At 47.3% G+C, this 23,456-nt stretch overlaps 2 protein-coding genes across 3 annotated transcripts; one reads left to right on the plus strand and one right to left on the minus strand.

The window, feature by feature from the left end:
• Positions 1–121: 121 nt before the first annotated feature.
• Positions 122–21,476, minus strand: ANKRD34A (ankyrin repeat domain 34A). 2 transcript variants are annotated; one of them, XM_055312133.1, is made up of 2 exons: positions 21,422–21,476; positions 122–2,636 (listed from the first exon to the last, which is right to left on the minus strand). In XM_055312133.1, the coding sequence occupies exon 2, from the start codon at positions 2,518–2,520 to the stop codon at positions 979–981; it is 1,542 nt and encodes a 513-aa protein (XP_055168108.1). In that variant the 5' UTR covers positions 2,521–2,636; positions 21,422–21,476; the 3' UTR covers positions 122–978. The 2 variants fall into 2 exon arrangements, with proteins under 2 accessions (XP_055168108.1, XP_055168107.1); XM_055312132.1 differs by lacking the exon at positions 21,422–21,476 and adding an exon at positions 3,186–3,345.
• On the plus strand, positions 2,243–15,357 carry POLR3GL (RNA polymerase III subunit GL). Its single transcript, XM_055312134.1, has 9 exons — positions 2,243–2,334; positions 5,392–5,516; positions 12,066–12,233; positions 12,544–12,673; positions 13,519–13,587; positions 13,922–13,978; positions 14,248–14,321; positions 14,454–14,567; positions 14,845–15,357. Exons 3-9 carry the CDS (start codon positions 12,108–12,110, stop codon positions 14,929–14,931), a joined length of 657 nt encoding a protein of 218 aa, XP_055168109.1. The 5' UTR covers positions 2,243–2,334; positions 5,392–5,516; positions 12,066–12,107; the 3' UTR covers positions 14,932–15,357.
• Positions 21,477–23,456: the final 1,980 nt, after the last annotated feature.

A 23,456-nucleotide genomic window follows, 5' to 3' on the forward strand; every position in this document is an offset into this window, starting at 1 on the left:
GTATCCCCTAGATAGTTTTAGCTATAGTTAGCATCACCCTCCCTCCCCATTCCTCACTCCCCACACCCCACACCCTCAGGCAGAAGTGACAAAACACAGACTTCTGAACACATTTATTTGATATGTCAAGTGGAGAGAGGAGTGATTTAAGATTACTCCCCACTTCTACCTGTGGGGGTGTTCATAAGCTCAGACAGATAGAAGAGCAGCATAGAGCCCATGACCCATCCCTGGGAAAATGAGACAACCTGCTGTATTGTTTGGGGGAATGAGGTGGGATTAAAAAGCAGGAAGTTGAGAAGTAAAGCTGAGAGCAGAAAAGACAGCAGCAGAACTGAGGCTGGGAGTTGCTGCAGGAAAATCCCAAAGAGAGTGAAGAAGATATTCTGAAAAGTGGTTAGGGCTGGAAGCAGGGTGTGAACAAGGAGCCAGGCCTGGAGAGAGAAGCAAGACCTACACAACAGGATGGGATATCCAGGAAGAGGGTAGAGTGTGCAAAGTCATGAACGGGCTGTGTTGCAGGGCATACATGGAAAGTAGGGGATTGCTTCTGCAAGAGGGCAAAGAGATTGGAGACTATCCATAGGTAGGGGTTCCCTACTGCTTCTGAACAAGTGCAAGTGACTTTGGGACCCAGTAGGGGCCCTAGCACAAGTGGCCCTGTGTGTGCCATCCCTATGAATGGGTACACAAGTATCCCATATGCATGTGAAGTGACCAGGACATGAATGCACGTGTCTATACGCCCAGTAAAGAGAGTACTTACCCTTCCCTGCGAATAAGAGTACTGTGCTTGTGGACACTTTTTTTTACCCATGTGTGCGTGCACCATGCCCAGGAGCACATGCAAGAGACCCCTATGTCCGTGGTGTGTGTGTGTGTGTGTGTGTGTGTGTGTGTGTGTGAGCTGGTTCTGCCTTCTGCCACCTGTCCCATCAAGGCCCAGATCCCCACCCTCCTCGGCTCCTCTCACTCCTCTCAGCGCCCTGGCTCCCCCGGCCCGCCTAGACTCTGGAAGCCCCCTAGCAGGCGGATCTGCTCAGTCTGCATGGAGTGGCGCCTCACCAACTTGCGCTTGGTCCTAGGAGAGCCTGGCGCCCCTGCATGGGGAGGGGCGGGTAGAGAAGGCGCCCGACCTCCGGGTTGGGGGCGAATGTCGGGGATGGGAGGGTGGGGGCTGACGTTGAGCGGGGGCAGGAAACCAGGCCGCGTTTGCGCAATGTGGTCCAGGAGCAACGTCCCCGAGCCCCTCCGCTCCAGCAGCCCGGGACTCCGCCTCCGTCCGCTGAGCGGAGACACAGCCCCGGGCAGACTCTCCTGGGACTGACGCGGGGAGGGAGCCGAGCCCGCTGGAGGGAGGGTCAGCGGGGAGGCGCTGTAGCGGCGGCGCTCCAGGGCCACGCGACTGCACTCCGGCGAGTCGGGGCACATATTCCCGGGGGTGTCGAGCTCCACCGGCTCCATGCGGCTCAGTTTCTGCCTCAGCCCTGAAGGGGGACCAGACTCCTGAGCTTCTGGCGCAGTGTTTCGGCGGGACAGAGGACCCCCACCCGTCACTTTCTCCGCCCATGGGGGCGGGTCCTCCGGGCCCTCAGTGCTGTGACGTCTGGACAGACGGGGTCGACCGGTCAGAGTCAGGCCGTTGAATTCCGCGGTCAGGCGCTCGATCCCCGGCCTCCCTTCAGCGGGCGGGACCGGTTGAGGAGGGGCCACTAGGCCCCAGGGCTCCGAGTTGAGCCTTTTGAGCGGTTTTGGAGGGTGACGGGGCGGTTTGGGTAGCGGCTCAGAAGGGGAGGAGTCATCAGGGGGCTTAGGAAGAGGGAATTCGAACACGTCCCGCTTCTCCTCTTCTTCCTGAGCGCGAGGGGACAGCAACCCTCGTCCTCCTCCTCCTCCTCCCCCTGCTCCTCCTCCTCCTCCTCCTCCTCCTCCTCCTCCTCCTCTTGCAGTCTGCAGTTGTATTTCGGAAGGCGACGTGCAGACCCCGGGGCTAGGAGGAGCGGGAGCGGGGTCCTCCACCCCCGGGGACGGTGGGGAATTGAGATACTGCCGTGTCTTCTTGGTCCCGGAGGGTGAGGTGTCGGTGGTGATGATGATGACCTCCGTGCCCTTGGCCTTACAGGCGTCCAGCAGCGTGGCGAGGGTCTCGCGGTCTCCGCGGTCCAGGGCGTGGACGAGCGCGGAGGCGCCCGCGTGATCGCGCACCGAGGGGTCCGCACCGTGGGCGAGGAGCAGCGAGGCCACGGCGGCGCCCCCACCCCCGGCGCAGGCGTGCATCAGCGCTGTGCGCCCCAGGCGGTCTGCGATGTTGGGGTCCGCGCCTTGCTCCAGGAGGTAGCGTACCATGCGCGCCTTGTTTTGGGGGTCGTCGTAACGGGCCCGACAGGCCGCCATTAGCGCAGTCTCCCCCTGGGCATCACCCTCATTCACGTAGGCGCCTCCCTCCAGAAGCAAACGGGCCAAGCGTAGCTTACCCTGACCCACCGCCCGAAGAAGAGCGTGGCCCTCGGTGTGCAGCATAGCTGCGGCAGGGGCGAGAGCACCAATGGAGCCGGGACTGGGGCCCGCCAAGGCTGTCTAGGGGCGTGGGGGTGGTGGCTGGCGGAGGCCTGGGGGCTCAGTGGCGAAGCCAATCCCTGCGAGAAAGAGAGAGAGAGATTATTGACCGAGTCAGGCAGGGAAACTGAGGCACCAGTGGACGGATACGGCGTGGGGTGATCTCTACGGCACCAGCACACAGCCCTTCCTTTATCTCATGCCTTTGAGCCTCCCCCTCCCCCCAGCGCATGCCTAAGGAGGTGGGAAGGGTGCACCCGCAATGAAGGACGAGCGCGCGTGCAAATACGTACGTGCACGCGCAGGGATACCGCACCCCCACCCTCACCCCACGGCTTATCAGACCTTTCCAGCATCCCCCTTTTCTTACCCGCACTTGGAATACCCCTTCCTAGGATGCTGAACGCCACCCACCCACACACATGCACCCATACATTCACACACATAATTCCCAGTCCTAACCTCTTTTAGGTTGCCACAGCCCCAAAAATTGAGTGGGGGGAGGGAAGCAGCTTGCATTTGGGACCTAAAACGGGTGGGGGGGGAGAATTGGGGGTGTCTTTTGCCCCTGCTAGATTCCCCATCACTCCTTGCTCTTTCCCTCCCAGGCTATGCGCCCAAATAGGTACCTGAATGTCCGCAGCATCTCCGCCGGGCCAGGACTGAGGCCAGGGCCATGGGGCAGCCTGGGTGGCGGAGCTGGGTTCCCGGGGGCGCACATGGCGTGGGGAGGGGCACCCGGATTCCCTTGGTGTCAGTATCTGCGCCCGGGCACCGGATCCTGGTCCCTCCTCCTGGTGCGCCCCGGGCACGGCGCCGGCTCCGGAGGAGAGAAACTGGGGGGGGGCGGGGGGGCGGAGCTCTGCTTTGCTATTTATAGCCTAGTCTCTGCGGGTGGGGGCGTCGGGCACCAAACCGTTCCCCCACCCATGCAGACATAAAGCCTGAAAACCTAGAGGCTCCAATCCTGACTTCTCTTGCTTAGCCGACCTCCCCTCATCCCCAACAAACCTAAATGTTTTTTGAGACTCCTCCGCGACCCAGACTGGGACCATCCCAATTCTTCGTTGAGCAGAGCCCCATTCTCCGCGCTGGCTGTGTTTAAGCGCGCCTGTGCGCCAGATCTGACCTGCCACACACAGCACATGGCACACTGTGCAGAGGTGGAGAGAGGCGATTGGGATCCCCAGCCAGGTCCATACTGCGCAGAGAGAAGCAAGAGATCTGGCTGCCTCCTTGCAGTTTACATGTCAGGGAGAGCTGGAGCCAGACACAGCGCGGTACATTCTCACTCTATCTCCCCCCAAACGGAGCACAGCACAGATACACTTGGACCTCAGATCTCTTGTACAGACTTCAGATACGTATGAGGAGAGTGGATATATGAGGTCATTTTAAGGTATACCATGCGGCATTCCCAGATGCTTTCCTCCCCATATTCTTGGAGGGGAAGAGGGAAAAGGAAAAGGGGGCAGAATCTTGTAACACATCCCTTTCTCATTGCATCTCTTTACATTCAATCTTGCTTAGACTCATTATTTTTCCATGTTGCTTGAAGGTCCTTGTCCAATCACTCCTTAAGTCTTCTCTGCCTATTTGTGGCAATCCTAATTGGTCTCTTCTGCTGCCTGTCTCTGCCTCTCCTAGCCACCTGCCCTGTCTCCATGGTTACCATAGCTTCCATCTGCATATTTTAGGAAGGAGTTTGTGTCCAGCTGGAATGCATGAGGGGAAGTGGAGAATGAGGAAAAACATCCCAAGGATTTGGAAAACTCACCTGAGATAATTGAGACCAGAAGATACTAAAGATACTAAAGACACAAGATACTAAAAATAATGTTCCTGGAGAAGGAGAGGGAGAAATATTGCAGGGAAGCTACCCATTTTTACTAGCTACCATTTACTAGACAGCAACTGTACGCCAAGTACCTCACATACCTTATTTCCAATCTTCACAATGTTGTAAGGTAGGAATCTCCTTGTTATAGGTGAAGAAGCTGAGGCTTAGTAAGGTTAAGCAAGTTCTCCAAAGCTTCATAGCTCTGTTTCTGTCCTATTCAAAGACTGGGCACTTGCCACTACACCTACAGCCTTCCAAGTCCAGAGGCTTCACTCCCAGCAACATTTTCTCTGACGTCTGGGATTATTTTCTTGACTAACTCCTACATTTTTATCACCACTCTGAATTATTATTGCTCTCTGTTTCTGGAGTTGTTTTGTGGGGGTTTGTTATGTGTGGGTGTGAAAGTAGGATCCCCATCCACACTTGCCACCGTGCCCCCTTCACCAAGGGCTAGGAGGAGCTGGAAGGAAATAGAAAATGAGGGAAACACTGGGCTTTGTCCTGCTTCCCCAACTCTGGTTCTCTGATTCCTAATCCTTCCTTCCCCAAACTTTCCTCCCATCTTCTCGCAGACATGACAGCAACGCACAGGGAAAAAATAAAATTAGAAAAGAAGTATTCATTTGTGGCGCTAGAGGGAAGCAATGTAGGATTAGTAGGGAAGGTCGGAGTCACGGAGGAGAGGCCAGGCTGTGAAACCCATGTCACAAAAAGGCTGATCCCTAAAGAACCAACAGATCATTTATCTGGGAGCTTCTTCAACAGAGTTCCTCGGTGAGATCTAAGCGTCAGGTTCCCTCTGTGGACTCTCGCTAGCCAGCAGTTACCCCATTTGAGATGAGTTCGGAAATAGCCGACTCCTCGTTGACTTTGCAACCCCATCTGCCATCACGCTGCGCGGGGCTTCCCAAGCCTGGGTTCAGGCTGCCTCTCCCCCTCCCTGCTTCTCTTCGGCTTCAAGTGGGCGGATCTCCCTCCTCGTCTTCTCCTAGATTGGCCGGGGGGACGCACCAATGGGGAGCTCTGAGAGGCGGACCTACAGCGCCACCAGCTAGAGGAAGACCAGCAAATTTCAAGTTGGCTGCGACGTGGGCTCCGCGTGGGGGAGGGGCAGCAGGTAAGGCTTGGTCCTGGGGGCTCTGACCTGGTCCAGTCCCACACCTCCCGAACTAGTTCACCAGGGCCAAGCTGCGAGATAGACAACGCTTTCCGGGAGGCTGTTGGATCCAGCCCCCTCTGGTTTCCTACTCTTCTTCCCTTTCCCTTAAGGGCTCCTATTGCTGTACCGATTATATACCAGAGAACTGCAGTTTTCTTTCATGCATACAGGAGAGATATTAAAGCACAAAGTGTGGAAGGCTCACCTTGTATTCCTGACTCTTTGCTTCCCCTGAATCTATTAATAATATTTCCTTGTCTAAGAGTCTGACGAACTCCTGTTACCTATCAAGACTCAGCTGAAATATTACCTCCTACCTGTAGCTTTCCTTGACTGCCTTTTTTCTTCTTTTCCTCCTCCTCCTCTTCTTCTTCTCCTTCTCCCCCCCCCCCCAATAGCCGTTCCCCAGTCTGACGATAGTATTTACGCATACCTCCATTAGAGCACTTAGTGAGCTCTAATGTTTCTGTTCTGAGACTATAAGATTTTGCAGGCAGGTTCTTGTACTTAATAGGAAGTGCCCAATAAAGGTTAATTGAATGGAATTGGTTGGGAAGGCAGAATTTAAACACCTAACGTAATTGGAGAACAATTAATAAAAGACAATTAAAATGCAATACAGTAATCTAATTAAGATCTCTTAAATTAGTGGTTTGTGATATAATAGCACCCATAGGCCAGAAAAGGGAGAAAGCTAGGAGGACTGGGATGGTAAGGGGAGACTTGATAAATCACAAGGTCTCAAGTGTGGAAGAGCTCTCAGAAATCATGTATTCATTCATTCATTCATTCATTCAACAAATATTTATTGAGCACCTACTGTAACCCAGACACAGCTAGACAGTGGGGATCATAGTGAATCCTCGACTTTAAACATGCATCCTTACTCTGATAAACTATAGTTAGTAAATTGTTACCTCATTTCTATATTAAAAAGGACTTCCTACCTCAATTTGCAGGTCATTCCATTTTTGATATTTGTTCTTCAATTAATGTCCAAAAATATTCTAAACAAATATGTACTCAACGAAATGCATTCCTTACTTTCATTGTAAAAGAGGGAGAGCTGTCCCAGTGGTAGCATTCTTAAAAATAAAGAAAACTATCCCTTTTGGTTTCTGATTAAAGAACTAATATGTATTTATTCTAGAAAATTTGGAAACATATAAAGTTATAAATAAAAATGCCAATTCTAGAAAATTTGGAAACACATAGTGTATAAATAAAAATGCCTATTGTTTCATGACCATGATCTAGTGATAATCATTATTATTTTTTAAAGATTTTATTTATTTATTCATGATAGACACACAGAGAGAGGCAGAGACATAGGCAGAGGGAGAAGCAGACTCCATGCAGGGACCCCGACGTGGGACTTGATCCCAGGACTCCAGGATCACGCCATGGGCAGAAAGCGGGCGCTAAACTGCTGAGCCACCCGGGGATCCCTGATAACTATTATTATTACTTTAATATTTATCCTTTCGATTTCTTTTCTGTATACATATGTGTGTGTGTATATATATATTACATAAGTCAGGCTATACAACAAATACAATTTTATATCATGTTTCCCTCCACTTTATATCGTGAACATTTTTTTGCCTTTAAATATTATTTGAAAAAAATATTATTTGAAGTCATTTTTCTTTCTATATAATAGTCTAAAATGGATATTTGATTTTTTTTTTTTTACCATTCATTTTTCGTTGGCCCATTTAGGTTATTTCAGAAGTTTTGCTACCATGGATAGCTCTATGATAACCATCCTTATATATCTGATTATATATATGATGATTTCTTTAGGATGGATTATTTTTTTTAATTTATTTATTTATGATAGTCACAGAGAGAGAGAGAGAGAGAGGCAGAGACACAGGCAGAGGGAGAAGCAGGCTCCATGCACCGGGAGCCCGATATGGGATTCGATCCCGGGTCTCCAGGATCCCGCCCTGAGCCAAAGGCAGGCGCCAAACCGCTGCGCCACCCAGGGATCCCTAGGATGGATTATTTTTAAAGTGGGACTATTGGATTAAGGATATGAACATTTAAAAGGCTGTTGATTCAAATGGCCAAATAGCTCCCCTGAAAGATTGTGTATAAACACAATCCTTCCAATGAGGTATGAGAGTGTCCATCTCAAAAAAACCTGGCAGCCTGATTATTTTTTAAGTCTTTGTCAATTTGGTAGGTGAAGGGCAGCCCGGGTGGCTCAGCGGTTTGGCGCTGCCTTCAGCCCAGGGTTTGATCCTGGAGACCAAGGATGGAGTCCCACATCAGGCTCCTTGCATGGGGCCTGCTTCTCCCTCTGCCTGTGTCTCTGCCTCTCTCTCTGTCTCTCATGAATAAATAAATAAAATCTTTAAAAAAATTTTTGGTAGGTGAAGAGCAGTTTTATTAATTACTTTTGTCAATTGCCTATTAGTGTCCTTTGCACATTTATTCCATTGGTATGATTTTTTTCATTTGGATTTCCATGAGTTCTCATATAATGAGTATTAACTCCTTGTCTTATTTATCACAAATAGAGCAAATCCTAAATATTAGAGTGCTCTAGGCCTCAGCTTCTGGATCTCTTCTTTCCTCTGTTCACATCTACCCTGTTAGGCATTCCACCTAGTCTCAGGCCTTGAAATATTTGTATATTGATAACTCCACCAGAATGTAAGCTCCATCTTACATGGGCAAAGCAGTTTTTGTTTTGCTCACTGCTATATCCCTAGCTCTTGGAACAGTGTCTGACATATAACAAGCACCCAGTAAATATTTGTTGAATGAGTTAAGATGTTTTTATTATTATTCCCATTTACAGATGAAGAAACAGATTTAGAGATATTAAATAAATTGCTGGAGGTTGTATAGCTAGGAAATGACAGAATTCAAATTCATGTTCTTTTTTTTTTTTTTTTAAAGATTTATTTATTTATTTATGCAGAGAGAGCGAGAGAGAGGCAGAGACACAGGCAGAGGGAGAAGCAGGCTCCATGCAGGGAGCCTGACGTGGGACTCGATCAGGGACCTCCAGGATCACACCCCGGGCTTCAGGCGGCGCCAAACCGCTGAGCCACCGGGGCTGCCCCAAATTCATGTTCTTAACCACTACATATACTGTCTTTGTATGTTTTGTTGAAGCCTGCTTCTTAGTAATTTCTACCATAATATAGCACAGTCAGTATCATATATATGAGATGTTATGTGGGGAAAAGGCAGTATAAGGGTGAGCTCTAGGGAGGGTTGATGATAAGGAAAAGCTGTTTGGGACCAGATTATAGAAGACCCTAAATATCTCAAGAATTTAGACTCAATCACAATCTTTAATAGAAGAGACACACCGTAGATTCCTGACCCAAGTGAAGTAGAGATGGATGGTTTACAGTTTTCCAACCACCAGTTTATTGTCTCAATTAAATAAAATTTTGTCTTCCTTTTACCCCATGTCCTTGGGTTAGTATCTAGAAGTGGAGCCTTTTCTTGACTCCTTATTGCACCACAATCAAACCAGTTATCATCCCCACTGCTAGACCTGGGTTTGTCAGGTGAAAAGATACCTGAACCAGTTGGTTAGAGTGTCTTTTCCTTTGAAAGGGCCTAAAGACATGCTCATAAATTCTTTCTCCTTCTCTAGTGTTGGTGAAACATCCTTTCTCCCCTAATATGTTCTTTCAATCAGATCACAGTTTAATCTATTAACTAATAGCCATTTTTCCTTACATTTTTTGTTGGACCTAAAACTTTGCAAATTCTTCAGACACACATTTTTCCACTCCCTCCTTCTTCTGATATATATTAATCTCATCTGCTGTTCTGTTGCTATATTTTTAATTATTATTTTTTTCTTATTACAAAAGCAATACCTATTCAGTATAGAAAACAAACTTTAAAATACACAGAACCCCCCAAAAATGCAAAACCCTATGACCTCAAATTAACCAACATTAATTTTCAGTGTGTATCCTTTAAGAACAACTTTTTTTCATCATAAGTGTGTATGTATGTGTTTGACAAAATGGATGATCTTATACATATTTCTAAATCTTTTTTTTTCATGAACCAGGGCATTTTGTTGAGCCATATATTTCTTGTTTAGAGTATTTGCTGGATATTAATTGAAGAACAAATATCCAAAAATGGAATAATATGCAAAGTGAGCTAGAGAGCCCTCTTACTAAAGATGTTTAAATTTTTTTTTTTGTGATAGTCACAGAGAGAGAAAGAGAGAGAGAGAGAGAGGCAGAGACACAGACTGAGGGAGAAGCAGGCTCCATGCACCGGGAGCCCGACATGGGACTCGATCCCAGGTCTCCAGGATCACGCCCTGGGCCAAAGGCAGGCGCTAAACCGCTGCGCCACCCAGGGATCCCAAGACGTTTAAATAGAAACTGGAAAACAACTTACTAAATATGGTTTATCAGAGGAAGGATACATGTCTAGAGTAGAGGATTCACTATGATCTCCATTGTCTAGCATTATGTCTGGCATATAGTAAATGTTCAATAATTATTTGTTGAATGAATGATTACATGATTTCTGAAGCTCTTCCAAACTTGAGACCTTGTAATTCATCAAGCCTCCTCTCACCATCCCAGTCTTCCTAGCTTTCTCCCTTCTCTCATCATATTAAGGGTATGTACCCTTACTAGCAATATAATTTAATATTGTTGATTTTGACCTTGGTCACCTAACTAAAGTAGTGTTTGTCTAGTTTCTCCACTGTAGAGTTAGTTACTCCCCCCTTTCCAAAGCTGAATTAGACAAAATTCCCTATGTATAGCCTACACTTAAAGAGTGAAAAGTTGGGATACCTGGGTAGCCCACCAGTTGGACATCTGCCTTCGACCCAGGGCATGATTCTGGATGGAGCCTACTTCTTCCTCTGCCTGCATGGAGCCTGCTTCTCCCTCTGCCTGTGTCTCAGCCTCTTTCTCTCTCTCTCTCTCTGTCTCTCATGAATAAATAAATAAAATTTTAAAAGGAATAAAAAATAAAAAAAATAAAGATTGGAAAGTTATACTCGTTATACTCCTTCTTTTCAAGGTGGAGTCTACATAATTTATTTGGAATCCTGAACGAGAGGTTTGTCTTTTCTCCCCCATAACTTATTTAATTGTTTATTTATATCAGTATGGACTTGTGGATATTTATATTATAACTTTAGGATTATAATCTAATACTACTTTATTTTATTTCATTGTCAAATTCTTCCAGCTTTGGCCATTGGGAGGTCTTTCAGTTGACTTTTGTGCCCCTTTGACATAGCCCCACCAATGTATGCGTGTTGTGGTTTTGAGTACTTCTTTGCTTTCTAGTACCAGAATATGCTTCAGGCTCACCTTATATGTTTCCTTCCCAACCCTAGAATCAGCCATTCCTCCAAGAAGCCCTGGTTCCTTTTGTTGGAAAATGGTATTAGAGACCAAGATGTGGGTGCTAGGTGTGCTCTTTGTCACTGGAATATCATTTCTTAGAAGTTTCATTTTCATTTGGTAACTTTACCCTCCATCCTATCTGCTTCTGACTGGCCCCTCAAGGTTGGTGACAAGAAGCAGAGTTCAGTCTAGTAGTAGAAGAAACTTGCAGTTCATCAGAGTTGGTCACTATGGGATGGGCGGCCTTGGGAAGAATGAACACCCTCTCAACAGAAGAATGCCACTGGAATTTGAATGACTAAGAACGTACAGAGTGGAGTACTGCATTGGGAAGGGGTTTAGACTACATACTTCTATCGGTCCCTCCAATTCTAAGATTCTGTGCTTCTCAGTGGTATTTCAAATAATAATAAGTTGATTGTAATGATTCTCTTCACCCCTACTTCCCACCACTGACAGTGAGACTGATGACTGACCTCTCCCTGTGCCCCCACAGTGCCTGGCACACTACCTTTTGCATAGTAGATGCTTAATAAATGTTTTGCTAAATTCACTGCATTAGCTTGAATTGGGGCCCAATTGGGTGTAGAAAGCCAGGGAGAGAAAAAGTTCAAAGATTATAGAGAGATATGCAGATGGTGACAAATATCAAATTATCTTGGGGATGGAAGGAAATTTTGTCCGAGGGTCTAATCACTTTCACCTTAAAAAAAAAAAGATTTATTTATTGGAGAAAGAAAGAAAGAGTGGGGCGGGGGTGGGGGGTAGAGAGAGAGAGAGAGAATCCAAGCAGACTCTGCACTGAGTGTAGAGCCAGTGCAGGGCTCTATGACCCAGAGATCATGACCCTGAGATCGTGACCCGAGCCAGAATCAAGGAGTCTTAACCAATTGAGCCACTCAGGCATCCCTACTTTTCTTTCTGTTCTACAGTTACACTATATTGCAAATATCTGTCCTGTTGGGACCATATCTCATCCATATCTGTATTTCCATAAATACCCTCCTTAGTACAATGCCTTCCCCACCAAAATTTGTTGAATTATACTGGCTTTTTGGATCTTAAGGAGAAAAAATTGAGTATCTTGTACCTCCCTGGCTTCCTATCATTCTACTATACTTTTTGTTTTTGTCTTTATCAGGTTTTTCTCACTGGATCACTGAATACCCAGGCCCCCTCCACCATGGCCAGTCGGGGTGGGGGCCGGGGTCGTGGCCGGGGCCAGCTGACCTTCAACATGGAAGCTGTGGGCATTGGGAAGGGCGATGCTCTGCCTCCACCCACCCTGCAGCCTTCTCCACTCTTCCCTGTGAGTGTCTCCCCCACTTGTGTACCCCTGGCTGACTGTATATGATCCTGGATTCCTCGTGGGCCACTGTAAAACTCATCTTGCCTCTTCCTGTCTCTGTGCTTCCAACCCACATGGGATGTTTTCTAGGCAAAGTAGTTTCTTACACTCCTAGCTCCCCAGCTTTCAAAATGCTGTGTTGTTCTCCCCATTTTTCTTTGGCCCTCTGTTCAGTGGGAGTGTTGGATTGCATTAGGGGGAGAGACCCTTCTAGGTTTGTACTCTAGTGTTTCACCCCTGCCTGAACTGACCACTGCCCCTGTTTCCTTAGCCCTTGGAGTTCCGCCCCGTGCCTCTGACCTCAGGAGAGGAAGGGGAATATGTCCTGGCACTGAAGCAGGAGCTACGAGGGGCCATGAGGCAGCTCCCCTACTTCATCCGGCCAGCTGTCCCCAAGAGAGGTCAGTTGGAATGTTAGCATCATGTTCTGAGTGCCTTTCATGAGCAGTGTCCTAGACACAGCGCCATGGAGGGCCAGAGAGGCCAGAAGAGGCACAGGAAGCTCACTGTCTAACTGGGGAGATGATAACAATTACTCCTGCCTTTGAAAGGTATTATGGTATCCGTGGTTTGTTCTGAGTCTCACAACAGTCTTAGGATAGTAGGAGGCTAAACATCAGGGTGCTCATTTCATAGGTATAAGTGAAATACATCAACATTTTTAACAGTTTGGATGTTACAAGCACCAAATAATAAGAAGGGAGGCTAATGCTGGGTGTCTGAGAAGCCCTCCTAAGGTCAGCAGGATTATGGAGAGGTCAGGGAGACCAGGAGGGACCAGAGAAGGGGAGTCTCTTAGGAGGCTTGGGATAATGGCTATTCACCAACAAGTGTGCAAGTGCAGTGTTTGAGTATATTGACAAATAGTGCTTTCCAGTTGAAGCCTTAGAAGCTGCAGCTCAGGGGTGAAAGGACTTGCCTGGTAGCCCTATTAACAGAGAGAAAGGGAAGACTGAAACCCTGATCTCTTGCTCTTTAGTATATTTTCCCATGTACCAAACTACCTCTCAGTATGGCTGTGCCTTTGGGTTAAGGGAGAGAACAAAAACATTATAATTTGGGGTGGCAAAAGGACAAGGTAGAAGAGTGTTGAAGATCCTCACTGAAGCTGACCACCTGGGCTCTGGGTTTGGGGTGAAGGAACAGACAATGCATGCTGAGTATTGAGAGGGCTGGGCCCTTAAAACAACCCTGTTCTAGGGCTCTGAAAGGATAAAACTTTGACCCTTGGCCTCTAATCCCTCAGATGTGGAGCGTTACTCAGATAAATATCAGATGTCAGGGCCGATTGACAATGCCATTGATTGGAACCCTGGTAAGTGATGGCCCTTTCATTGACTGCCTTTTGGCTGCCAAAAGCCACCAACCCATTCATCTTTCTCTGTCCACCTCCTCCTCCCCCACTCTACTCAGTATTTATAAACTGGAGTCCTAGTTGTACTACAAAACACTCTCAGACTCTACCTGAAGATCTATGAAATAGCCCCTCTTCCCTGGAGGCATCCAAACCACAGTTTTGTTCTCAGTAACTTTGACCCGACCCCTTCCTTCCTCACCATCATCCTGACTCCTACCTTTCTTTAAAACCAATTATTCATAGGAGACCCCAGGCAGGGTCTTTCTGACTTTTATGTCCCCACTGTTCCCAGATTGGCGACGTTTACCTCGGGAGCTAAAGATCCGAGTGCGGAAGCTACAGAAGGAACGTGAGTATATCTGGGAAAAGGAGGCAGAGGATAGATTTCCTTCATCAGCTGGAGGGCAGAGGCTGTCTGTGGTCTTGCCTGCCCTCCCAGTTTCTAACCGGTTCCACCCAGTATTGTAGCTGGATGCCATGGTGGCCACAGGAGGGCAGCAGAGTGACGTTGTCTCTGCAAGAGCTTTCTAATAAGCTCTAATAAGCTAAAAAAGAAGTTTGCTAAAAAAGAAAAAAAGAAATTTGTTCTAATGGTTCACCTTTTGATTCTTTGGCCAGGGACCACCATCCTAATCCCCAAGAGGCCCCCTAAGAACACAGAAGATAAGGAAGAAACAATACAGAAACTGGAGGTAAGGGGGAAGTGTGCATAGAGACCACCTGGACTCCAGTCCCATTCCCTGCCCTTTGGCCCATGTGTGCCTCACTCTTTTCCCTCCTCTGAGCTGCGTCTGAGTTTCTCCTTCTATTCATCTCCATGTAAGACCCTGGAGAAGAAGGAGGAAGAAGTGACTTCAGAGGAAGATGAGGAAAAAGAAGAAGAAGAAGAGAAGGAAGAGGAAGAAGAAGAGGAGTATGATGAAGAAGAACATGAAGAGGTGAAAGGGCTCTCCTTCCACCTTTAGGTCCCCTCTCTTCCTCATAAGCTCTGTGGGTCTCAACTCGGTCCTCCAGGGTTGTTCTCTCTAGAGGGTAGGAGAGCCAAAGGACATGTGCTATAGAGAATAGTGGCCTCCACCTCATGTGTCCCCAGGTTCTTCTAAAGAAGAAACTCTCCAGAAGGGACTTCCCAGGCCTGGGATGGTTTCTTGGGGAGGGGAGGAAGGAGAAGGCCCAAAGCATGCCTGACTTTGATTCCTTTTTGTTCTGTTTCAGGAAACTGATTACATCATGTCGTATTTTGACAATGGAGAGGACTTTGGGGGTGACAGTGATGACAATTTGGATGAGGCTATATACTGAAGAAGGACCCTGAATGATACCCTGGACCTTCGGCTCTTTCTTGATTTAAGATAGAGAGAGTAACTGTGCCTATTATTTGGCTTTGTGGACAGGCAAAGCATTTGCTTAGAGACCAGATAAACTCTTTGGCCCTGGAGACAGAAGTGAAACATGATGACGGATAGCTCTCTTTTCTACTCTTCCTCTCCCTCCACCCTTGTGTCACCTCTCTTAGCTTGGGAAAAGGGCAAAAGACCAATGTCTTAATTGTATGAAAGAAAGAAGAGCCGAAAGAAACGAGTTGTTAGAGCTGAAACAGCTGTATATGTGTCCCCACCCACTTTTTTTCCCCACCCACTTTTTTATAGTGAAAGATCATTGAGGGTGTGTGCAGTTAGGAGGCGTAAGGCCAGTTTTATATTTTTAAATAAAATCTTTTTATCTGTCTCTCTGTCCAGGGTGAGGCCTGGTGGGCGAGGCCTTGAGGGAAACAAAGGTTGCCTAGCTGGGCCATTCTTTCCTTATCCATCAGAGTCCAGTGTGACACACTGGGGATTACAGCTTTCCTGTCCTTTACTCCTGCCCTCCCACTCCCATGTAGGACACTCCCAATCTAGCCCTGCCAGGGAATATTCAGGAACTCATCGCTGAGGCTGTGCAGAGTGAGTAGGAGAGAATAGCTCATGCCCTGAAGACCAGCTGGCTTCTGAGCCCCTGGTCCTCAGGCCATGGGACACAATTGTCTCTTTCCATATGTGGACACGGCCCTCTCTTTCCCACACTTGACCTTGATCTTGTCCTTGTTTACAAGGAAAGATTACAGCTATTTTTGTGAGAGAGTCAAGAAAGCCAGGTGCAGGGAGGGAGGAGGGAAGAGGTGCTGATTCTTCCTCAGCACACACCCTCTTCCAGGCATGGGAGACCCCACGTTGAAAGATAGGTCTCTGAAGAGGGAATCCCCATTCTCCACTTCTAGAAGCTGCTTTATGGCTGACTTGCAGCTTCTCTTTTGGTTCTTCCTTTGTGGAATTTAGTTAGCCTTTCCTACTCCCTTCTTGGGGGTAGAGGGGTAGGCGGTATTACTTTACAGGAAGTAAGGAGGGTGGGGAGGAGGGGAGTGACTTAGGGACACTCATAGCTCAGAGAGATGCTTTCTCGCCCACACAGCTCTCCCTGGGGTGAGGTCACTTCCCTAGGCTCTGATTGGCTTCCTATGAAGCCCTCGATGAGCTGATTGGTTGCAGCCACTTGACATGCAACAGTCACGGGCGAGCTGCGTGTCCAGAATAGGGACTGAATAACGAGGCAGACACGGATAGCTGGGATGCTGTCATAGCGACCCTTCTAAACAGTTGAAAGTCATAAAGAGGGGATGCAAGAGAACCTTCAAGAAATTTTCCAACCATATTCAGGCAGGCAAACTGAATCTTCAGCTTCAAGTGATAGAGATTGGCAATCTCATGCTAGATATTTCTGACCCCATTGTAAAAAATGAATAGAGGCTGTGACTCCATTAAGGGAAAGCCCCTTGAAACCCTGGTGTGGCCATGGTAATAGATGTTAAGGTAGAGGCAGCCAAGAGAACAGAGGAGGAAGCCGGCATTGAAAGAGAACATTCCAGAGTTACTGAGCAATTTGCAGTGATCTGTGTGTTTCCTTTTCTAGCTCTCCAAGGTGCTGGGTGAGTGGAATGGTGGGGGAGCACCAAGGGACCTGTTACACTTTAGCCTGTGACTGTGGCTATGGAGAAGTCAGCAAGAAACAAATGTAAAAGACACTGAAAAATCTCCTTTTGCCTCCTGTCCTCCCCCCCCCACATATACCAGTCCTAACCTAACCAACTATCTCTGTGTCCATGTTGGGGGCACAGCCATCCCCCCAAATCGCACCTATTGCCAACCTGAGACTTTATTTTTTTTTTTAAATTTTTATTTATTTATGATAGTCACACAGAGAGAGAGAGAGAGGCAGAGACACAGGCAGAGGGAGAAGCAGGCTCCATGCACCGGGAGCCCGACGTGGGACTCGATCCCGGGTCTCCAGGATCGCGCCCTGGGCCAAAGGCAGGTGCTAAACCGCTGCGCCACCCAGGGATCCCCAACCTGAGACTTTAAAAGAGTGGATACAAGATTCTAAATAGTAGAGGAGGATGGGAACACACTCCTGCTCCCACCTCTACATACACATGCATCTTTTCCCCTTGAAAAGGGAGAAAGGAGGGCAAAGGTGAGAGTGACCACTTGGGTTCAGTTGTACTGCCTCAAAAACAAAGTGGCAAAAAGATCAGACCATTCTTGGATTCTTTCCTATCTGGCATCCTGCCACTCTTGGCAGGTGACCTTGCTGAACAAAGCCAGAGACATGGGATCTAGCAACTTCCCCAGATTCCAGAACTGTTCCAGGCATAGCTAGATTGTTTCCATTGACCTCTCCCCTACTTTCCATAGGTTCCCTGAGCAGGCTGAGGCTGAAGTCTAAGGTCTAGTAACCAGTCACGAGTGCTTATATCCTGGGAGGACCACCTGAGAGGTTAAAGGTTGAGCATCTGTTTGCAAACATTTAGAGAGGACTGCACAGTGCTTGCTCAGCCCTGTGCTACCCCCTTGCCTGCTAGGGCCTGCTTTATGTTGAACAGATTGCTCCCATACCCACAGCCAGGCCCATGCTGGCCTCCGGCTGAGGGGGGTTCTCTGGCAAGAATCCTACCCTTCACTACCCTATGTTCCATCCATAACTTCTGGTCCCCTCCTACCTTGGCCAGGAAGCCTTAGAGTTGGGGTCTGCAAACTCCACAGGAACCCAAGTGAGGTGAAGGAGGGCTGAATGGAAAACCTGGATGCAACATGTTGTTGAAAAGATTGGGAGTGGAGACCCAAGAAAATTGGAAGGTCAGATATCAGGTAGATAGGGCACCCGTGGTGTAGTGAGGAAAAGACACTTATTTCCCTCAATTCACTTTTATTGCTATTTGAACTTTGAAAGGAAGGAAGGGTGGCCTATAGGCATAGGCTGGTTGAGATTAAGCCAAAGGGAAGGGCTGCTGTCTCAACTGAGCAAAGCAGTAGTTATGGTCATATGTTTGTGGAGTTATGGTTTATGGGATTTCACCATTCCACAGCCTTGTGCCTTGGGAAAGTCACCACAAGTCTGCAGGCCTCACGTATGGGACAGAATTTGGATTAGAGATCCACTATGAACCCTTCAAAGTGATGCCGATCCACCTGCCAGAGTCTAAATGGTTTTGAGAACAAAGGTCAGGATGTGTCCAGCTCTTGCTGAGCTCATTCCATCCTCTGGATTTCCCCACCTATTTTCAGCTTGGGCAAGCTAAAGATACCTCAGGCATCTAGCCAGTCCTTTCCAAGAAACTGCCTCAGCCCCAGTAGCAGGAGGATCAGCAATTCTATCAACTACTGAGGGAGGTGATAACCCCTGCAGGAGAGTTCAAGGTCACAGTCTGCAAGTCAGGACTCAAATCAAACCATTTGATGGAGAAATTTCTGAATGAGGAAGGGGCTAGTGGGGGCAGGGCTTCTTTATCTCTGGGCATTTTGCAAGTCTGGCCAGAGGACAGAGAAGAGAAATGAGCTAGACAGGAATAGCTCAGTTAGCTAATTGGGCCAGATGAGTATAACTCCTTCTCCAGTGACCTTTCCCCTACCGAGCCCCACTATCTCCTCAAGGTCATTTGGGATCAGAATGCTGAAAATAAGAAGTTCTAGTATCACCTCAGAAAGCCCTTTGCTTTATCTCCAACAGAACTTAATTTGCTGTTTTGTGTCTTAAAGGGAAGGAAGGTTCTCTTGGCCAGCCTAAGGGGACTCAGTGGGAAGACAGTGATCGGCTCAAACTGCAGGACCTGAGAGGCTAAGGCCCAAGACTTTTAAGACCTTTTTAAGGTCCAAGGGTCCTCAGACCCAGGCCTGACCAATGCAGGGAGAGGCTGTGTCCCCACGATCTCTGAGTCTGGGACTATTCCCTATTCTCAAAGCCCTCCTCCCTAGATCCTCAGCTATGAACCAAGCTTCCCAAAATTTGGACCCCTGCCTCTCCCTGAATCTTCCCCATCCTGTGAGTCCATCTTTCTTGGTATAAAATGGTCAAGGGAAAACATCCAAATCCTGTCTTTGACCTTTGTTACATTCAGGGCAGCACTGATAGTACTAGAAGAGGAGGGAGATTAGTTAGACCTGTCTTCACCTTACCAAAGAGGGTGGTCATGGTGAGGGATAAACTCACCCAAGTCAGGGACACAGATCTGGAGTATTTCCTATCTTGGGGAGAGAAAAGATGAAACCCCATTTGGACAGGGAAAGAAGCCTGGGACTCATCTTCCTTCTGCTCCTCTATGGTGGGAGATCTAGCCATTCTGGAAAGGAGAGTCCCTCATCTAAGGAGGGCAAGGTAACTCTTTTACTTCATTTTTCTGAGGCACTGGATGGTAAGAGGAAGTAAAACAAAGATGGGCTCAGTGGGAGAAAGGGTAAATGCTGAGCAGCCCTTTTCTCAGCCTTCCACTTCCTGTCCCCAAGCCTCTCTCCTGGCCCTTAAACAATCATTTCCATCTGACCATACTTGGCTGCTCTTGGCCCCTCACCTCTCCCTTACTTGGCCTGGCTCCTGTTTTGAGACTTGCTTTTCTCTGTGAGCTACCACTCTAACACCTGTCCAGAGATATCAGGGATGTCTACAAACTTCCGAGGAGCTGGACTAGGCCTGGTCAGGAGGTGGAACTTAGGGCCAGAAAGAGCTTATCACTCAGTCTTATTGTCTTTTATATTCTTTTCCTCTTGTTGACTCTCTTGCTCCATGTCTTTCTTTCCATGTCTCTCTGCTTCCTGCTTAACTTGGGTTATTTATGGGTGATGCGGTGAGAAATATTTGGAGTTGCAGAATACACACAGTACATCTTTCAGGCTGGCAATTTGACTTTTAAGATTTGGTGGAGGAAAATAAAATTATTATGTTAAACTACACAAATATAGTGTATGGTATTAATCGAAAGGTGCACTCTTTATACATAAAATAGGTACTTCAACAACATTTTAAGCTTCTGACAGGCTACTTTGAGGGTTCCAGAAGCTCTGAGGGAAATGGTTCATTCTCCCTAATCTTAGGGGTCCCCTCAGAGGAAATATTTGAGAAGCTCTACGTAGAGGTAAGAACTTAAGAGAAGCCTAAATACCACATACAGGAGTCAGGCAGGTATAAAAGGGTGAAGCAGGTGAGTTTGAAACAACAGGGAGTGTGAGACAACAAACTGGCAAATGAGAGCCTGTCTGGTCCCTTTGGCTCTCCTGGAATGCAGGAGCCATGAAGGAATTCAGGCTGCTTTTTAAGAGGGGCCAGAACAGTAGAGTTTGGTGAAATCTGGTTTTGAAATGTTTACCACTAATTCAAATTTTTAGAAAGAAACTGTACAGGTTTCTAAATGTCTGCAAGCTGATTCCACCAATGACCCTCTGGTTTGCTGCCCCTGATCTCACCTAATATTTCTTCTACTTTTATATGAGGCTCATCTTAGCTTTCAAGATCTCAAATTCTGTTCCCAAGGGTTCAGAGCAGTGAGGTGTGTGAAGTTGCAAGGGAGTTCGGAGCTCTCCTACAGGGTAGCTTGAAGAACTAGGGCTGAAGAGAAGTCTCTTGGTACCACTAGCAGACTTCTTTCTTCAAGAGAAGCAAGGCAGCCACTGGCCACAGACTGACCACCCTTTCCTTGATCTACAGGGATATGCTGCTAAAAACATTTTGGGGTCTTGCACAGAAAGAAAAGTTTCCTTAGAGTTGGAAGGTATGACAGGCAAGAAAAACCACGAATGGAGTGAAATTGGAGAAGGAGAGACAAAGGAGACAAAGGAAGGATTCATTTTGAATGGGGCAGAGGAAAGAGGAAGTCAGAATTTAGACAGGTGAAGTAGAGAGGGAGGGTCTTCAGCCACAGAACCATATAAGGGAAACATAGTTCTCACGCCCCTGGCCCCCACCTCACCCCCCAGCAACTGAAATCCTTCCTCTGTCCATCTGTCCAGAAAGTTAAAAATATCCAAGCTGGGCACCTGGCCAAGCCCGGACATTTCCAAGAACCTGTTTACTGACCATTTGATTGACTTAGAGAGGTAGTTAGCAGCTCCATCACCTCAATGAAGAATGAGAATGGACCTTGCTTGACATCCCAGGACTCAAGGCACATGAGAGTCACAATCCTGGACCCTTGCTCTTTCTGTTCTCCTCTTCCCAGTCGCTTCTGTTGCGACTGACCGGAAGATGGAGATGACCAATCAACTGGGAGTCAAAAATTCCAGCCTTCAAAACCTGTTCATTCTTTTCTCCTTACAGAAGGCGCCCAGGAAAGAATACAGCAGGGTCAAGCCAAGGGAAAGGTCAAGACAAGACAGAAATAGCCTAAACAGGCTAAATTGGGCCTCAACAGAGGGCTCACCTCCACTAGTTTTTGTGCCACTCACTCTAGTCCATCTAAGGAAAAAAAACAAAATTGAATGGGATGCATTACCTTCAAATAAGGAGTCTGAGAGTTCTTTGTTGTGTCACATTGTTTGCGCAGCACTCTCTGTTCCTCAGTTTATGACTCTAAATGGTGGGAAGCTTTCCTCCGAAGTTGTATACTGAAAAGTTAAGAAAGCTCAGTTAATTTCCAGAAGGTGACAGGGTTAATCCAGAGGCTGGTGAAACATTCTCGGAGTATGAGAGAGAAAACTCTAGTATTCCCTGAGCTCTACCATGAGGTGCTGGGAGTGTGTAGAGGGCCTGTCCTGGTTTGGAGATGGGAGTCCCAACCTCTTCCCTACCACAATTAACTCCAGGCTGAGTCAGCTTCCATACATGGACTTCTTCTCATGCTGTTTTGTTCCCTTAACACGGGAAGGGAATCAAGAGGAGCAAAGAGAGAATGGCCTTACTTCTGCTAGGTCACAGAAAAAGAACAATTGTGGAGACATGCCTGGAACTGAACTAAAGTGGTAGTAGATACGCCTCTTCTTTTATTTTAGATAGCAAGCACTGGTTTGCCATTGTTCTAACACTTCACATTTATTTTTAAAACCCTCACAACAATCTTCTTTATTTCTTTTTTAAGATTTTATTTATTTATTCACGAGAGACACAGAGAGAGGCAGAGAGAGAAGCAGGCTTCCTGAGAGGAGCCTGATGTGGGATTCAACCCCAGGACCCCAGGATCAGGGCCTGAATGAAGGGCAGACACTGAACCACTGAGCCATCCAGGTACCCACAACAATCTTCTGAGATTTCAAGATATCAAACCATAGCTCTGAAAGCTTAAACAAGTGGCCCAAGCTTATACAGCTTGTTAAATGGTGGAATTAGGATTGGGGTTTAGATAGTTTGACTCCACACTGTATTATTTCTCCTTAATAGTATAGGAAGCCTGATCCCTAAACTTTTTCTAGGCTATAGAAAAGCCTGTTGGGCTGGGATCTGCAGCCCTGGACCTATAGGCACTCTGCAGGTTGGTTTGCAAGTTAGGAAATGGAGGTGAGGGCAGCCCTGGTGGTGCAGTGGTTTGGCGCCGCCTGCAGCCCAGGGCGTGATCCTGGAGACCCTGGATCGAGTCCCATGTCAGGCTCTTGGCGTGGAGCCTGCTTCTCCCCTGCCTGTGTCTCTGCCTCTCATTCTCTCTCTGTGTTTCTATGAATAAATAAAACCTTTAAAAAAAAGGAAATGGAGGTGAGTGAGGAGGGGTAAGAATAGAGAAGGAGACAAAAGTTTCTGCTCTTCCAGTCCAGAACTGTTGAAGTCAGGGGGCTTGGGACAGGGATTTCAGCCATTGGTCAGTAAATATTTTCCTGATCTACCTTACGTATTCCATAGTCTAGAGATATATAATCCAAGGAAAGAATGCTAGGAAGGGGTCTGTAGGCTGTTGAGAGAACCGGGCAAAAGATACTCCTTCACCCCTCTCTAGACCCTTCAGCTCCTATATGATTATTTTTGTTGACGAGGTGCTCGGACAGATCTCTCCACACTTCTCCCTCCTAGAGGCTCAGCCCAAATTACACCCTTGTGTTTTCAGTCTGTTCAGAGGTATCAAGGTAGCCAAGGACCCCGGTTGTGGAAGTACCTGCCTTTTCCTTCTTAATTTTACTTTCTCTAGCTCTTTTCTCCCATTAGTTCGTTTTCTTGCTGTCTTCTCTCAGGTCTTTGTATATCAGGTTGGACCTAATGAATAAATGATACTAAGAACTGGATCTCCTCTAACGGCTCTACATGTAGGTTTTGGTTCTTTAAAAATTAAAAGGCAGAGGCACCTGGGTGGCTCAGTGGTTGAGCATCTGTCTTTGCTTCAGGTCATGTGATCCTGGGGTCCTGGGACGAGTCCCACATCGGGCTCCCAGCAGGGAGCCTGCTTCTCCCTTTGCCTGTGTCTCTGCCTCTCTCTGTCTTTCATGAATAAATAAATAAAATCTTTGAAAAAAAATTAAAAAGCATATGAGAAGAGCACTGGAAAGAATGACCCCCAAATCTACCCGTTTAAGTAGCTGGGTCAGTACCCAGGGAAGTATACTTAAAGG

Source organism: Nyctereutes procyonoides, unplaced genomic scaffold (genome assembly GCF_905146905.1).
Source record: "Nyctereutes procyonoides isolate TBG_1078 unplaced genomic scaffold, NYPRO_anot_genome, whole genome shotgun sequence".
Classification (NCBI taxonomy): Eukaryota; Metazoa; Chordata; class Mammalia; order Carnivora; family Canidae; genus Nyctereutes; species Nyctereutes procyonoides.

Coding starts and splice junctions, on each gene's coding strand:
- ANKRD34A (XM_055312133.1), bottom strand. CDS start 2,520: ATGCTGCACACCGAGGGCCACGCTCTTCTTCGGGCGGTGGGTCAGGGT.
- POLR3GL (XM_055312134.1), top strand. CDS start 12,108: ATGGCCAGTCGGGGTGGGGGCCGGGGTCGTGGCCGGGGCCAGCTGACC. Junction 13,588..13,921: donor TGCCATTGATTGGAACCCTG/GTAAGTGATGGC, acceptor CACTGTTCCCAG/ATTGGCGACGTTTACCTCGG. Junction 14,568..14,844: donor ATGAAGAAGAACATGAAGAG/GTGAAAGGGCTC, acceptor GTTCTGTTTCAG/GAAACTGATTACATCATGTC.